Source organism: Marmota flaviventris, chromosome 1, assembly GCF_047511675.1.
Source record: "Marmota flaviventris isolate mMarFla1 chromosome 1, mMarFla1.hap1, whole genome shotgun sequence".
NCBI lineage: Eukaryota > Metazoa > Chordata > Mammalia > Rodentia > Sciuridae > Marmota > Marmota flaviventris.
Genome location: NC_092498.1, coordinates 145,402,457 through 145,418,750, shown reverse-complemented (window position 1 = coordinate 145,418,750; position 16,294 = coordinate 145,402,457). Strand labels below are relative to the sequence as shown.

Genomic DNA, 16,294 nt, shown 5'->3' with positions numbered 1-16,294 from the left:
AGCAATCTGTAAGATATCTAGGGCTATCATTCCCATGCTGAGCAGAAGAAATTAACCAAAGGAGCGTCTTCTTATCTGGAAATCAGTTTTTCTCTGGCAACCTCAACAGACTTGAAGGAGTCTAGAAACAGATTTAAATCAGGTGGAATAAATGTTACAAAATCCAAGTTTGAAATCTTCAGAAAAAATCCTCTAAGCTCTCATTCAAAACCTGTTTACTCTTAGATTATATAGAGTGCTAATAAGTTTGGTTACCTGATTTCTGTCTACAACTGATTGAATGAGCTAATTAAAAGGTGCTTTTAGGGCCAGGTATAGTGGCTCACGTCTGTAATCCTGGAGACTTGGGAGGGTGAGACAGGAGGCAAAATCAAGGCCAGCCTGGGTAGCTTAGCAAGACCCTATCTCAAAATAAAAAAAAAAAAGGCCTGGGATGTGGGAAGGCCTTCAGTTTAATCCCCAGTAATCAAATAATAATAATAATAAATTTTACAAAAAGTCCTCTTAGGAACTGAGCTGCTAGAAACATACATACAAACAGACATAAAAATAATTTGCCCATAAAGAAGAAGTCAGGGAAGCTAGAAAGTAGCCCTAATAACGTAAGGCTGAGCAGCTACAGCTGCCTCCTATAAGGAGCGCACATCCATGTCCCGTGCCCCTGTGTTACGGAATAACAGGGAAGCAAATATTTGTGAAAAAGGCTCAGGTTTTTAAAATAGAATTTAAAAAATATAAACACTAAACCTATTTATTCATTCCATTCAGTTTTAAAGTTGTGTAGATTGTACTTGACATACAATGGTTTGACTTCAGACTTTTTGACTTTACAATAGCGCAAAACCAATACACAGTCAGTAGAAACTGCACTCTGAATTTTGAATTTTTATCTTTTCCCAGGGTAAGTAATACGCAATATAATCCTTTTTCATGATGCAGGGCAATGGCAGCAAGCTGCATCTCCTGTCAGCCTCATGATCACAGGGCAAACAACCAGTACTGTGTAGTATAGTAGTCTCCTCTGATCCATGGGGAATATGTTTCAAAACCCCCAATAGAGCCTGAAACCACAGATGGTATTGCGGTGTTTCCTGTCTCTCTGAATTGAAGGAATCTGGAAAGAGATTTCGATCAGGCAGAGTAAATGTTTAATTTATAAATTAGTTTGAATTCATAAGCTAGGCACAATAAGAGATTAACAACAATAACTAATAAATAAAGCAATTGCAAAAGTATATGCAGCAGGACATAGTAGCTCACGCCTGTAATCTCAGCAGCTCTGGAGGCTGAGACAGGAGGATCACCAGTTCAAAGCCAGCCTCAGCAAAATCAAAGTGCTAAGCAACTCAGTGAGACCCTGTCTCTAAATAAAATACAAAATAGGACTGGGATATGGCTCAGTGGTCGAGTACCCTGAGTTCAGTCCCCAGTACCAAAAAAAAAAAAAAAAAAGTATATTGCTATAAAATTGCCAGCATCGCTACTTATACTTTAGGATTCATTATTAAGTAAAATAGAATTAATTGGAGGAAAAAGAGAATTACTTGAATACAAGCACTGTGATATTGTGATAGTTGATCTGATAAGCAAGATGGCTACTAAGTGACTAATGATTGGGTAGTATGCACAGTATGATACTCTGACCAAAGGGATGATTTACTTCCAGAGAGAGCCATACAATGAGATATTTCATCATGTATTCAGAATGATGCACAATTTTAAACTGATAAATTGTTTAATTTTAGAATTTTCCATTTAGTATTTTTGGAACACAGTTGACTGTGGGTAACTGGAACAGCAGGAATCAAATTTGTGGATAAAGGGAGACTACAGTACTGTATTGCTAAGCTATAGTGTTCAGTAAATGGGTGTATTAAATGCATTTTTGACTTATGATATTTTCAACTTACATTGGGCTTATCAGGACATGACCCTCTTGTAAGTCAAGGAGTACTAGTATTCCTTTTTTGCATATTCAATTTAAGGAAGTTGCGTATGCCCATCCAGTTATTCAGTTTAAAAAAAAACTAGAAAATTATGTGGTACAATTTTTTAAAAAATTTCCATCAAAGATGGCTAAAGGGAAAAAAATAGACACATAGAAGGATAATGTTCATTATAATATTATGTGGAATCTTTCATTTCTCAATAAGAAATAAAACAAATGTTTCTGAATCTAGTATGTCAAGCAGAAAACCACAATCAAGTTTCTAAACTTCTTGTAAAATTCTAAATTATCACAGTAATGCAAGTTAGATCATATATAAATATGTTTTCACATTACTTTGTTTAAAAATGAAAAGAACCAGAAGTTGATATTGGTTATATCTAGTTGATGATAGGAAATTTATATTTCATAATGAGCTTGTGCTGGTTTTTAAAATAACAAAATGTTAATTAGTAGGAGTGTGTATGCTTGCACGTATATGTGTGGAGATGGTCCCTGAGCATTCATAGTTTTGACCTTGGCTACAGATCAGCAATATAGGACACCTAAAATATCTAAAAGAATAAAACAATGTTTCTTCATTTTTGAGTTAAAAAACTCTCCCAAGATTGTCAAGAAATATCAGGAGTATTTTAATAGAAATGTCTCCAGATACAAATTAAGATATCCCATATCTCTCTGGGATTCCAGATAATGACACAGCAGGCTACATCTCTCCCCCACCCCCAGGTGCTGGGGATCAAACCCAGGGCCTCACACATGCCAGGCAAGCACTCCACCCGTGAGCTCCACCCAAGATCTGTTTCTCATTTAGAACTTCTTAAAACATGAAAATAAGGAGTCCCTACTTACTGGTTTGGGGAGGTTGTTTGGTTTGTTTTGGTGCTGAGCATTGAATCCAGGTCCTTGCATATGGTTTATTTTAGCTACTATTTCTCAATATAAATTTTACTGGCTCATGTATTTTTTATACTCTCTAAGTTACAAATTTTAATTTATAATGCAACGTAACCACTTTGAATTCTTTTAAAAATAAGGTGATGTGGAAATTGGTAAGTAAAATAAATTGGCAATCTCAGCTTCACCATTGACAAGGAATATTTCCATATCCAGCCCCCTCTATTAGGCCAATGCAAGTTAAGTAGTAACAAAAACTGAGATGTTGAAAACAGTGAAAATCAATTCATGTCAGACAACCAAAATAATACAGGTTCAGGTGAGTCAGAATATTTATTCTCCTAATATTCTGAGTTCCTTGGTTGGTTGGTTGGTTGGTTGGTTTCAGAAATTACTCATTAACCCTTATTGTTCTGACTGGTTTTTTTTTTTTAAATCTATTACAGTTGGTGATGGAATATTGCTTAGGCTCAGCATCTGATTTGTTAGAAGGTGAGAATAAAAGCACTAGACCCTCCTCTGTTTCACCTTGGGCAGAATGTTATCTACCCCTACATTTGAGTGCAGTTTGTGTAATCTGATTAGAGAGTGACTTGGACCAAAGGGTTGTGTGGATAAGCTATGCAAACTTCATCTCTGCAGCATCACTGAAGGTGTCTGAGGGAGGATAGCAGCTTCCCTACTGTTTCTTTCAGGGCCCATCCAGGGAAGGTACCACTTGACGTGATGCGGTATATGTAGCTGGAAACATCAAATTTCTCTCTATGTATCAAATTCTATTTATGTTTAACCCTTTCCAATATTGTGTTTGACCCAATTCTCCTCTAGAAATGCTATTATAACCAGAGGCTGTGTTAAAAATATACATTAAAAAATGTCTTATATCATCCTTTATCTCTGAATAGAAATTGCTTATTAACTGCTTTCACAAATAATGAAAATCTGTAGTTGGAGGGAGTAATTATAGATGGCTTTGTGGCAGAGGAGAATAATATGACCTGGAACATTCCAGGCATTTAAAGTGTCAGAAGGGACTGATAAATTTGAGCCTGGGCAGTTGGAATCAGTGTGGCATTGACTTGCCACTGACAAGTTAATTAACAACATGTCACTTAATGAATATCAGGCTTTGTTTGTTTTATTTGGTTTTGAAGGGTTTTTGTTTGTTTGTTTTGTTTTGTTTTTATATACTTAGTTTTCCTGTTACCTGATCATTCATGGCTTTCCTTTAGAAAATATATACATCGTCTATATTTAGGTAAATGCGTTCCCAAATTGTCATTTGGGAAAGTAGATAATTCAGTCTGATACAGCTGTGTAAGATGATGAAAAGAGCGGTAAGACTGGTCATTACTCCTGACCTTTTTTTTCCCTCTTTCCTCAGTTCATAAGAAACCACTTCAGGAAGTAGAGATCGCTGCCATTACTCACGGTGCCTTACAGGGACTAGCCTACCTACATTCTCATGCATTGATTCATAGGTAAGATTAGAGAACATTTCCGTTTTCATTTCAGTTACAGGGTTCTCTGTCTGTTCCAGGAACCTTGAAAATTAGTGCATTCTCCAATTTTTAGGGTGGCTAAGGATTTATAGGAAGCAAAGAATTTGCTGCTTTTCTGGATAAAGGAGGAAGATTGCCAGAATTTAGCTCCTACCACCTGATCTCTCCGGTATAGCCACACTTCTGTCACCTCTGCTCTGTAGGGAGCTGTCCTCCAGGCTGAGTGTTACAGGGAAATTTGATGAAGGACCCAGTGACCTTTGGATACTGTGTCAAGAAGAAAAGAAAATTAACCTTCCTGGCATATATTTATTTCTTAGCTGAGTTCCTTCTTTCTGACTTTCCTATTGTAAATGGCAAATTACTCGTACATAAGTAGATATTAAAATATTTTTCATTTCTATAGTCCATATAGATATGAACTCCAAAAAGTATAATCTTTATTTCAATGGAGGCAGAGATGGGGGCTCAGAAAGATTTCAATAACATTTAGATAATAAAATAAGGACTGAAATTCAAATTTCTTAACTCCTAATGCAATCATCCAGGGCTTCTATTTTATATTCCCTTTCTTTCTTCTTCTTCTTTTCTTTCTCCCCCTGTGCTAGGGATTGAACAGAAACCTCATGCATGCTAAGCAAGTGTTCTACACTCACCTATACCCAGCCCCTATCTTATATTTTCTGCACCATAACCCTACTCTTCTCTCTACTAACCGCTCCTAAAGAGTGATGTTGTTCCCAAACTTTCCTTCCTTCAGTAAAGAGCTTCTGGCAGTTACTTTACTGAATAGTGGAAGTAGTGGAACAGTCAGTAGATATAAAGGATCTGACTTGGCTCACAGACAAAAGGAAACACTTGGCATTTACTAGGAAGAAGTGAAACTATTAGGTCATAGTTCCCCCTTTTGCTTCTGTTTCAGTCCCCCTACGGGAGCCATCATCAGTTACTAGCTGGTTTATTTATAAAGATGAAGTATCATGGGCTCAGGGTGTAGCTCAGTGGCAGATAACTTCCCTAGCATGTGTGAGGACTGGGTTCCATCCCAGCCCTATGGAAGGAAGGAAGGAAGGAATGAATGAATGAATGAATGAATGAATGAATGAATAAATAAATAAGAAGAATTAATCTAATCGTGGCTGATAAATATTGATTAAGTACATTTACTATGATATCTACGGAGTTGACAACTTTTCTTTCAAATGTATTTCTTTGGTACTAAGATGTTATTACTGAATGTTGACGTACTTATAACAATTTTGCTGCTTTTATTGAAATCTAAAGTTCAGCTTTTTGGGTGTCATTATTACCTTAAATCTGCACATTGTTTTACTGTTTTATTCTGTATAATACATTATCTTCTTTAGTTTGTAAAAGAAGTTGAAAAGACAAAACAATTGAAAAATGTGCTTTAAATTTTTAAATGAAGACCATATCTCAGATTTTTGTTACTAAAGAGAAATAAATGATGCTTTTTTTTTTTAATTCTCTTTGCCAATGCCTAAAGTCATCATGAGGAAGGTAACTGAATTAACAAGGAAAGTTTTTATAATAGTTGTTTTGGAAGCATTCAAACCTGATCATTTTCAACTTGACATAAGTTCCTCATTTTCTGTTTTATCTTTCCATGGCCCATCAACATACAACTCTTAGTTGCTAGTACCCATTACACCTCATGTCTTTAAAAAAAAAAAAAAAAAGAATGAGTACATCCACATCTTCTCATTCTAAATTATCATACTGATGAATTAATTTTTAAATCATATTTTTAAAACATTTTGCTGCATAAAACATCTGATATCCTTAGTAATGACCACTTGAGACTCATTGTAGTAATACAAGAGAAATGCAATTTCCTAACCCCTAATCCTTGTTTGTTTTGATCTTTCAGGGTCTTCTTTTTACTGTATGGTGTTACTTTAAAATAACACCTTCTATATAACATGTACCCTCAAATGCCTTAGAGTGGCAGTTACACTTAAAAGCAAAGAGAAAGGGTCACAGGCAAGAAAGAAAAGGTATGTGTGTAGTTGAGGACTATTGGTCAGGTAGTCAACACAGAGTCATCACAGTTTTATTTAGGTTCCAAAAATGTCATGGAACTTGGGAGAGAGAAAAAAAAGGCAATTCCACATTTCACCAATCTTCCCAGCACAGGGAATACTGCCGGTTACGGGATTTAGCATTTAAGAATATGCCTTTATAAGTACAGCACCTGGTGAGATTTCCTTGTCTGCCACCTCTGCCTTTTTCCTCACTGTGCCCCCTCCCTCTGAAGAAATCCTCACCTTTAAGTAATGACTATAACCTGCCCATAAGTACACCCAGGAATCTGGGCCCCTTAGAACATGTGGTTCTTCCTAAATCCCTTTCTAAGTTTTTTTTTTTTTTTAACAAAGTTTTTGCCTTATTAATTGCATGTTCTGACCTATTCCATAATCGAAATTGAAAAGTAATTTTCTAACCCTATTATTTTTTTCCTATAGGGATATTAAAGCAGGAAATATTCTCCTAACAGAGCCAGGTCAGGTGAAATTAGCTGATTTTGGATCAGCCTCAATAGCTTCTCCTGCCAACTCCTTCGTGGGCACACCTTACTGGTATGTAAGTTAGCAAATATGACATTGTTTTCCCTGGCATTGGTTTGGAGGTTGTTTGTTTTTATTTTTGAGATAGGGTCTCCCTCAGTTGCCAAGCCTGATGTTTAACTTGTAATTCTCCTGCCTCAGCCTCCCAAATAGCTGGGATGACAGGTGCCAGCAGGCCTAGTAATGGTATCATTTTGTTTTGTTTTTTGACAGTGTCTTAGCAGTGTACCCCAAAGGGAAATTTTGTTTGAAAAGATTAGAATTACTCAGTAGCAGAAAGAAAGAAAGAAACAAACAAACAAACTCACTCTCTCAGTATAAAAATCATTTTAAATTGTTCCAATGTGGCTGATGTCACTGTGTGTAAACTGAGCCAGACTATCAACACATCCACCAAGCTCAGGTTTTCTATTTCATTTGAGGTTTATTTGAACTTTTCTCTTGAACTAGTTTTCAGGTAAGGACAAGAGGACTTCTTTAGGCTTATCTGGCTAACAGCAAGCGTAAGTGATACTTTCTGATGAAAGAAATCTCAGTTCTGGTCTTTGTTGAGTTCTCTGATGCTTCACCTAGTATGGCATTCCCACTCCAAGTTTTTCATCCTATTCCCTTTTAGATTCCTTTATTTTCTTTCATAGACACATTGGAATTTCATTATATTTTGCAGAATGACTTATATCCCTGCAAAATTACTTACCTACTAAAAAAATCAGTTGCCATTTAGATTTTTCCCCTCATAATCAGATAGCGTTTACTAAGCAAATGTTTATACATAGTAATAGAACACAGTACTGCTCAAAGCAAACCCAACCTGATATAACCCCTGCCCTGCTAATGAAAATGTATTAAGGACAAGCCTGTGAGGTGACATCCATTACCATACCTATTTGTTTTATAAGTTGTAGTATCTTTGGAATAGCTGATGACTTTGCTTTATATTGTCCCACAAGATATTTTTTGTGTTGTTTAAAGTAATTTATTTATTTCCTGGGCATAGAGGCACAGGCCTGTGATCCCAGCAACTTGGGAACCTGAGGCAGGAGGATTATAAGTTCAAGGGCAGCCTGGGCAATTTAATGAGACCCCATCTTAAAACAAAAAATAAAAAGGGCTGAAGATGTAGCTCAGTGACATAGTACTCCTGGGTTCAATCCCTTGTACCAAGAATAAATAAATATTTTTTAAAATTTCATATGTATTAATCCTTTATGAATCTCTATGAGATAACTACTAGAATTCTTTCCATTTTGTAGATAAATTAACTGATGTACAGATAGGTTAGATAACTTACCCAAGATCTGATAGTGAAGCACGGAATCAGGATATATTGAATACAATGTCATTTCATGTAGATCATTAAATATGCTGATATTTTGAATAGTGTTCTTTCAAAACAATTTATTGAAGGAAATCTAGCAGATAAAAAATGTTGAATATCCTTAAGAACTGCTATTTCATTGACTCACTTTATAAAAAAGAAATGTTTTTTAAAACTTACAACTTAAGTTTTGCACATTTTGTTGCCAGGATGGCTCCAGAAGTGATCTTAGCTATGGATGAAGGACAGTACGACGGGAAAGTCGATGTTTGGTCACTCGGTATCACCTGTATTGAATTGGGTGAGTGAAGAGGGTTGTTTTGGTTGTATTTTTGAGACTCACTCCTTAAGATTGTCAATTAACTCATCCACCTTTTATTTGTTTCATTTTGTTTTTTGTTTTTGTGGTTCTGGGCATTGAACTCAGGATCTCGTAACTACTAGGCAAGTGCTCTACCACTGAATGACTTTTACCAGCCCCTCATCCAGTTATTATTTATTATTTAACTGCTACATGTGTGCCAGGCAATGCATATTTATTATAGATATTTCTGTGCTCTTGTACAACACAGAAGATTGCTTTCTCTTAGCTGCATTTCATGTTACTATTTTAATTAAAAGAATTTGAACAGACATAGGTGTTCACAAAAATGGAAATATAAGACAGTGTGTACTAATATTTGAAAAACATTCATTCTCCATACTATGAGTAACATGTGTCCTGTCTTCACAGTAGTATTCATTACTTTAATTTATACTTCAACTTGAAGAAGGAAATCCAAAAAAGTGATAGAAGGCTTCTGAGCCTGTACTCCAAAACTGTATATGACCCACATAGAGAACAAACTTGGAGAAAACTTCATATTAGAAGATATATCAACCATAAAATTGTTCCCCAAAATATTGTTTGTAAAATTATCTAAAATTCCATGGAATCTCTTCTCCAGTTGTATATTTTGAACTTCAATATATCTTGAATTACCTTTATCCAATAGTGAATTTAACAAATTTGCCAACTAGTAAATTTAGCAAACAAATCTCTTGGTGGTGGGATGGGCCTCTGATTTGTAACCCTTGCCAATTCCCCCAGTATAAATATCCCACTGTGGCACTTCCAAGCTACCAGTGTGCTGTTTACTAGGTATGAACTTGAGGAAAGGTATATACAGTTGGCCTTCCAAAGCCAGGATGAGCTGGCTCATAACCCTGACTTTATCTAGATATTTATAGATTTTAAATTAATTTTTTTTTTAAGTTTAAGATCAGTTTTTGAAAAGTTCTTTTGTCTGATTTTCTAAATTTAGACTTTGATTTTTTTTTTTCTTTCCTGGTCTCCAAATTGATCCTGTAAGGATTTTCTGAGTTCCAGTTTGATTCTCGAATTCTGGTTTTCTTTTTCTAAAATGTTTGACCTACAAAGTACATTACCAGTGCTTCATTGACCCCTTTCAACCAAGGAACATAAGATAAGGATGTAGTTTTTTCTGTTTTTCTAACATTAAAGAGATATTAGTGGAAGAAATTCCAAGAGAAAAATTAGAACAGTCACTTAATTTGTTTTAATTAAGTGATAGATTCACATAGTTTTTAAATTAAAAAAACTTCAAGTCCAACAAAATGGTGAGACCCTGTCTCAGAAGATGGAAATTTTTAAATGTATATATATATATATATATATATATATATATATATATATATATATATATATGAAACAACATATAATAAAAGGGTATCTTCCTCTTCTATTCCTGGCTCTATCCATGTATTTCCCATCCTCCGGCTCCACCCCATCGACACACAGAGAATCACTATCACTAATTTCTTATGTATCCTTCCAGAGTTTTTTATTAATATACAAATGAATGGGATTCTATGCTTTTTAGGGGGCATGCTGAGGATTGAACCATGACCCCTCAGCTATATCCCTGTCCCAGTATATACTGATTATATTCATTTTCACACCCAAGTTGACATATACATGTGGTTCCATGCTTTGATTTTTTAATTAATAATATCTTGAGGATTTAAAAAATATTACTTAGTGATCTTTTCCATTGTCTTGATGGCATTGTTTTATTCCAGTGTATGGATACATAATAATTTATTTAATTGGTTCCATACTAATAGATATTGAGGTTATAGATATCTTTTTTGAATTCTAATATTTTACTAGTCTTTTTCATTGCAAAGGATATTATTAAGATTTATTCATACTGATTTTGAGTGGCTCTCATCAGAAATACTTGCATATTTTAAAAAGACTTAGGATGGACTTCCAGTAACACTCTGCAGAACTTGACTGAATAATGGTAAAACTCTTACAGCCCAAACTAGCCAAAGCAATTGTGAACAAATAGAATTCAGGAAGAAGAATCACTGTACCAGAATCCATACCATAATAACTAAATTAGTAAAGTGTTGATCCAGGTAAAGACTAGTATCCAATAGAATAGGGGGGAAAAAATCTAGAAACAGACTCATATGAGTCAGATTTTAGTATAAGACAGAAAAATCTTTGTAGATCAATGGAGAAAGGGTGGCTCATTTGTTAAACAATACTGATAGATTTTGTTAATTATATGATAAGGACTAAAATTAGATTCCTAGCTATACCATACATTAAAATAAATTCCAGATTTGTTAAATATCCAAAAATAAAAAGTAAAACTTTAAAAGATTTAAGAGAATACCCCTCATGTCTCAGTTTTGAGATCTCTCAAATAAAGATAATAATAACACCTACTTTGTGGGGTTGTTTTGGTGATGGATTAATTAATAAACATAAATAATTAATTGAACTGGTATATAGTAAGCATTTTGTAAATACATTATTACTTTCAATTGCCTTTATAAGTATAGGGAAGAATTTTTTCTAAACAATATTTTTAAAACATAATGACAAATTTTAATGACAAGTCATGGACAGAGAGAAGGTAGGTGAAATGGATCTAACCAGCAGAGTGTTGATTCAGAATTTGTAAAGAACTTTTACAACTTCTTTACTAAAAAGAAAAAGACCAAACAACCAGAAGGAAAAAGAAAAAAACTGAGTACAGAATTTGATCAAACAATTCTTTGAAGAGGAAACCTAAATGAACAGTGAGCATTGGGAAATGTTCATTCTCATTAATGTTTGGGGAGATCCGAGTTAAAACTATTTTAAATCTCCCAGATTGACAAAAGGTTTTAATTCTGAGAATAATAAATTGGGAGAAGCTGCTAGGGAAACAAGACTTTTTCCTGCCATTGGTAGGAACGACACTGATAAGACCCCTCTGGAATGTCAACTGGTCAGCCACAGCTAGTAAAACTGAGGAGTGGTCTCAATGACCTAATGTTCCACTTCTCATAGTAGACACAGAGAAATATTTTGCAGGTGCATTGGAAAATGTGTACAAAGATGCAGCCCTGTTGGTAGGAGCCAGAAAAGGTGGAGATGACCTAAATTCTTATTCAAAGGAGAATGGATAGATAAATTGTGGCATACTATATCACAGTTAATAATGAACAAGATCTACATGTACCATCATGGATAGATCTAAAATCAGCGTATCTAAAGAACAGAAAATTGAGGAAGTACTTATACAGTATCATGTCAATTATGGAGGTTATATAAGTGCTTTTATATGTTGTTAGGATCCTATGAATACTAATAGAGTATAGCATAGATATAAAAGATACAACTCCAGAATAGTAAGTCGGGAGAAAGGAAGGGAAGAGATATCTTTTTTTTTTTTAAAAGAACAAAGATCTGAAACAAAACGAAAAATTATAATTTAATTGTAGGTATCTGTTATAATATTCTACAGATTTTTTATGCTTTACATATTGAGCATTTAAGCTTTTGAAAAATTAGAAATAAAAGCACATCCTTTGTAAGGGGACTATTCTCTGCATAGCAGAGAGTTAGCAGTATAGAATAAGTTTCAGAATTAGACACCCTGGGTTTGAATCTTGGCTTCACCACCACTTAGCTGGCAGGATCGCCAGGTATGGCTGCAACATCATGCCAGCAGGTATTCACATAGTCTAGGATGTAAGTAATACCTCCCGGAGCTACGTGACATGTTGATGCTGGCTGTGGACTATTTTTTTTAACTTCTCTTACCCTCAGTTTTCTCATTTGCTAAGTGGAAATAACAATACGTAGGTATTTTCAGGTTTCAAAATAAGTTAAAATAAATATTTAACATAGTGATTGGCACATACCAAATACTGAATAATAGCTAATTATACTCATGTAGATTATTATTTTTTTTTTGCAATTTAATTTTTAGGAAATACGAATGAACTGAAATTTTACTTATAATACTGAAACCAGAGCAGCAACTCCTTGGTTGATATTTTAAGAGAATGTACCAGCGAGGTTGAACCTCATAGCTAATTAGTGCTCACCCATAGTTTTCGCAAGTGTTTTTCTTACCAAAATCCTTCTGGAATGTAACATGGATTCCATCCTTCTCAACGGGACAAAAACAACAACAAACGCCCTTTTCTGATGATTCAAGATCATCACGTTAGTTTTTACACCCTATAGAGATATAGTAATGACTCATGTTTCACGCATCACTTGACATTAGGCAAACAGGTAGAGATGCCAAGAAACATCTGAAGTCTTCCTCTCTTGCGACAGGCCCTGCCTAATGCCTGTTTCCTGATTTTATCGTTGTTTAAAAATAATTGAAATATGTGTAATGACATGCTGTCGGCCTAATTTTGATTACCATTTATGAAATGACTTCCCAAATTAAAAGACAAGATGGCCTTCTCCCCAAGGGTTGTTGTCATCTACAGTTAGAAAGACTTTCACATTGAAAGGTGATAGTATCAAATTGTGGTTTTAAAAAACAAAAAAAAAAGTCTGCAGTTAGATAAACTCATGTTCTAACTCTAGTTCTGACATTTCTTAGTTATGTGATTTGGGTCAAATTATTTTAACTGTCTGTGAAATTTGTATAATAAGATTCCCTACCTTATGGGAATTGTCTGGATTAAATGAAAATATGGATTTCAGGTGCTTTTTATTGTATTATGTGTTCTTAATAAATGTCAGTAATCATTAGCACTATCCTGGGACAATGGTAATTCATCCAAATTTTTAACATCTCTTTAAAATCAGGAGGTAACAAGGGTTGGGGTTAGTTAAAACAATACATTGTATACTTGAAGTTGCTGGGCATAGATCTTAAATTTTCTCACAACAACTAAAAGTTGTAACTATATGAAATGGTAAATATGTTAATTGTGGTAATCACTTTGCAGTGTAGATGAATATCAAAACATCATTTTATATATACCTTAGAATATTTTAATTAATGTTTTTAGAAATAATGTTTGTCAAAAATCCAATAAAATAAATATAATTTTTTTAAAAAAGCAGGAGAGGGCGGGGGATGTGGCTCAAGCGGTAGTGTGCTCACCTGGCATGCGTGTGGCCCGGGTTCTATCCTCAGCACCACATACAAACAAAGATGTGTCAGTCGAAAACTAAAAAAAAAAAAAACATAAATTTAAAAAGAAAAAAAAAAAGGCAGGAGATATTTTATAGGCCATAGCATATTATAATTGGCAACATTTTCTCTAAGTTATAAAATAAGGGTGTATATTAAATAGTTATACATCTTATAATCGATGGCATCTTAGATGCAGAGTCATAAAATAGTAGAATATTTACTATTAAATATTCACAAAATTGTTACTTGCCAGGGACTCTTAATTTCTCAGCCATTATTTAAAAATTATATCACAGCAATATAATAAATCATATAAGTATTTCTTTAACAGCTTTATCATATATCTTCATTTCCCTAGCATTGATTTTGTTAATGTAAACACATAAGAAGAGTTATTTTCCCTTTTTAAATAAAAGAAAATTAAGCTATTTCAGATATACCATATGCAGTCGTTTTTCTGTATGTTTGAGGTTTAATGAAATTGCAGGTGCAAACAAGGTACTTTAAATTGTACTTTTAATGTTGAAATTACATTGAAAGTGTGAATAAATAGTGCATGATGTTCCCTTTTCTTTTTGATATCTAGCTCTTCTGTAAGTGTGTATTTTTTAAAAATACCCTGACCTAGAAATCAAATTGCTGAAGTCACATTACAAAGCCAGACAATGGTAATGTCATTGCCACTGCTCCTCTGTCCGAAGAGCAAGCCTTAGAGTCCCTACATGCTTAAGCCTGTTTTAGAAACCATCTTCTGCTGAACTCATCATCCATCAAAAGCTAGTTAAATGCATGACTTCTGTGAAAACTCGTGGACATTGAAAAAGTCCAGTTACCAGATACTGTTTTTCAAGATTTTTTTTCAAGAGAAACTAATCTTGATACTCCAGACACTTCCTTCACCAGCAAAGATCCACTTTGAAGAAACTGTGCTCAGAAACAAGTGGAGCTTGTGGTTTCTCTGCCTGGAATCTTCATCAGGCAGCCATTCTAATCTGTCAGGTGCTGTGATGGCCTGGGGGAATGGAGTTAGACTCAGTCTTCTAAAACTGCTGCTTTTTCTTTTCATTTTGAAATTCTAGTACTATCTATCCATAAAACGAACAGGGCTGTTGAAGAGGTACTGTGACCTAGTAAAAGGACCACAGACCTTCGAATCTTACAGGACTAAGTTGAAATTCTGATTTAGCCACTTACTCTGTGACTGGGTTTCACTATTTAGCCTAGAGGAACCTTGGTTTCTTCAGTTGGAGAAATGGAAGAATGAAACTTATTTTGTCAGGCTCTTTTAAGAATTAGGAATAATAGATGTGATAGATGGAAGGCAGTGAGTGCCCAGAACAGGAACTCAATAAATGGTGGCAGTTATTATTATCGTTAATTGTGATGGTTGTCAACCACATTCATTCATAAGAAACCTTTTGCCTTTTTAAGTGGTATTTATCTAAAAAGAGAGGCACCCTTTGATCTCCCTCAAAATAAAGCCCAATCCAGTCACTCAGATTTAGCATGATCCTTGGCAAGCAGTGTAGTTTGCTGAAACTTCATTGAACTGACCTCTCTGAACCTTGATCTTGTATAACACAGATGAAGCAGCCATAAAAATTTAATCATTGTCTTTAAGTTCAATAGAAACTGCTACTTTTTCTTTTAGTATGGTTAGTTTACCTTTTTTATGCTTCTACCCTCTCCTTTCATTTAGGAAAATATGGATTCCTTATCACAAGGTGGCTTCAGAAGTGCTCCCAATCCCTATTCGCTTCTCCTATAGACTCTCTAAGCCAACTGTCATAATCTACAGGAGGGGCAATAAGCTCTCTGTAAAGGGCCAGAATACAAGTGTTTCAGGCTTTGAAGGCCACAGTGTCATCACAACTACTGGTGAAAGCATCTGTAGACAATACATTAATGCACAGGCATGGCTGTTTTCCAGTGAAACTGTTCAAAAACCAGCTGCTACCAGAATTTGGCTAACAGGCCACAGTTTTCCAGCCCTAATATGCTGGCTGTAGTATGCTGGCTCAGTGATGAGCCCTGTCACCACAGCTCAGAGGATTTATGTAGTGCACCTAGCCTTCCTAGGCTTGATCATGGATGAGACCTTCCAAAGCCCAGATTTAGTAAATGTTTCCCAGACCAAGGCGCTCTGTGTGGCTGGAATACCTTTAGTCGTGCTTCTCTGGTAGAGTTATTTATCCTACCAGCATATGGCTGGCTACCTTCGTTCATGGGCAGAGGGCTTGCTCCTTACAGACCTCCCCATTCCTGCTCCAGTCTGAGCTCCTGCTGTTCTCATTACTACTAAGTTTTGTTATTGTTTTATTCTTTTATCCTCTTCTTCCTAAATTTCTATGTTCCTTTCTTTCTTTCATCCCCTTTCTCTGCTGTTTCTCCTGTGCAACTCAATGTTCTAAGCAGCTTGGACTTTTTGACCTTTTGCCAGCAAGTAAGAGGTTCCTGTCCTACTGCTAGTGAGAAGCATCACATAGTGTCTGGCGACATCCCCAAGGCTTAGTCTCTTCTCAGTCATTTTTGTGACTGTTTGTCGCACAAGGATTCTTTATGGGAAGAGTTTCTTCCTTGCTTCAATT

The 16,294-nt window shown here is 35.1% G+C and overlaps 1 protein-coding gene across 4 annotated transcripts in view; it reads left to right on the top strand.

The window, feature by feature from the left end:
- Nucleotides 1–16,294, top strand: part of Taok3 (TAO kinase 3) — a 193,484-nt gene that overhangs the window by 118,195 nt on the left and 58,995 nt on the right. For all 4 annotated transcript variants that reach the window (XM_027923219.3, XM_071617055.1, XM_027923220.3 and 1 more), the window contains 4 exons: nucleotides 3,292–3,337; nucleotides 4,230–4,326; nucleotides 6,834–6,947; nucleotides 8,463–8,554. In XM_027923219.3, coding sequence (XP_027779020.1) covers nucleotides 3,292–3,337; nucleotides 4,230–4,326; nucleotides 6,834–6,947; nucleotides 8,463–8,554 — 349 coding nt within the window. The remainder of the gene's footprint in view (nucleotides 1–3,291; nucleotides 3,338–4,229; nucleotides 4,327–6,833; nucleotides 6,948–8,462; nucleotides 8,555–16,294) is intronic.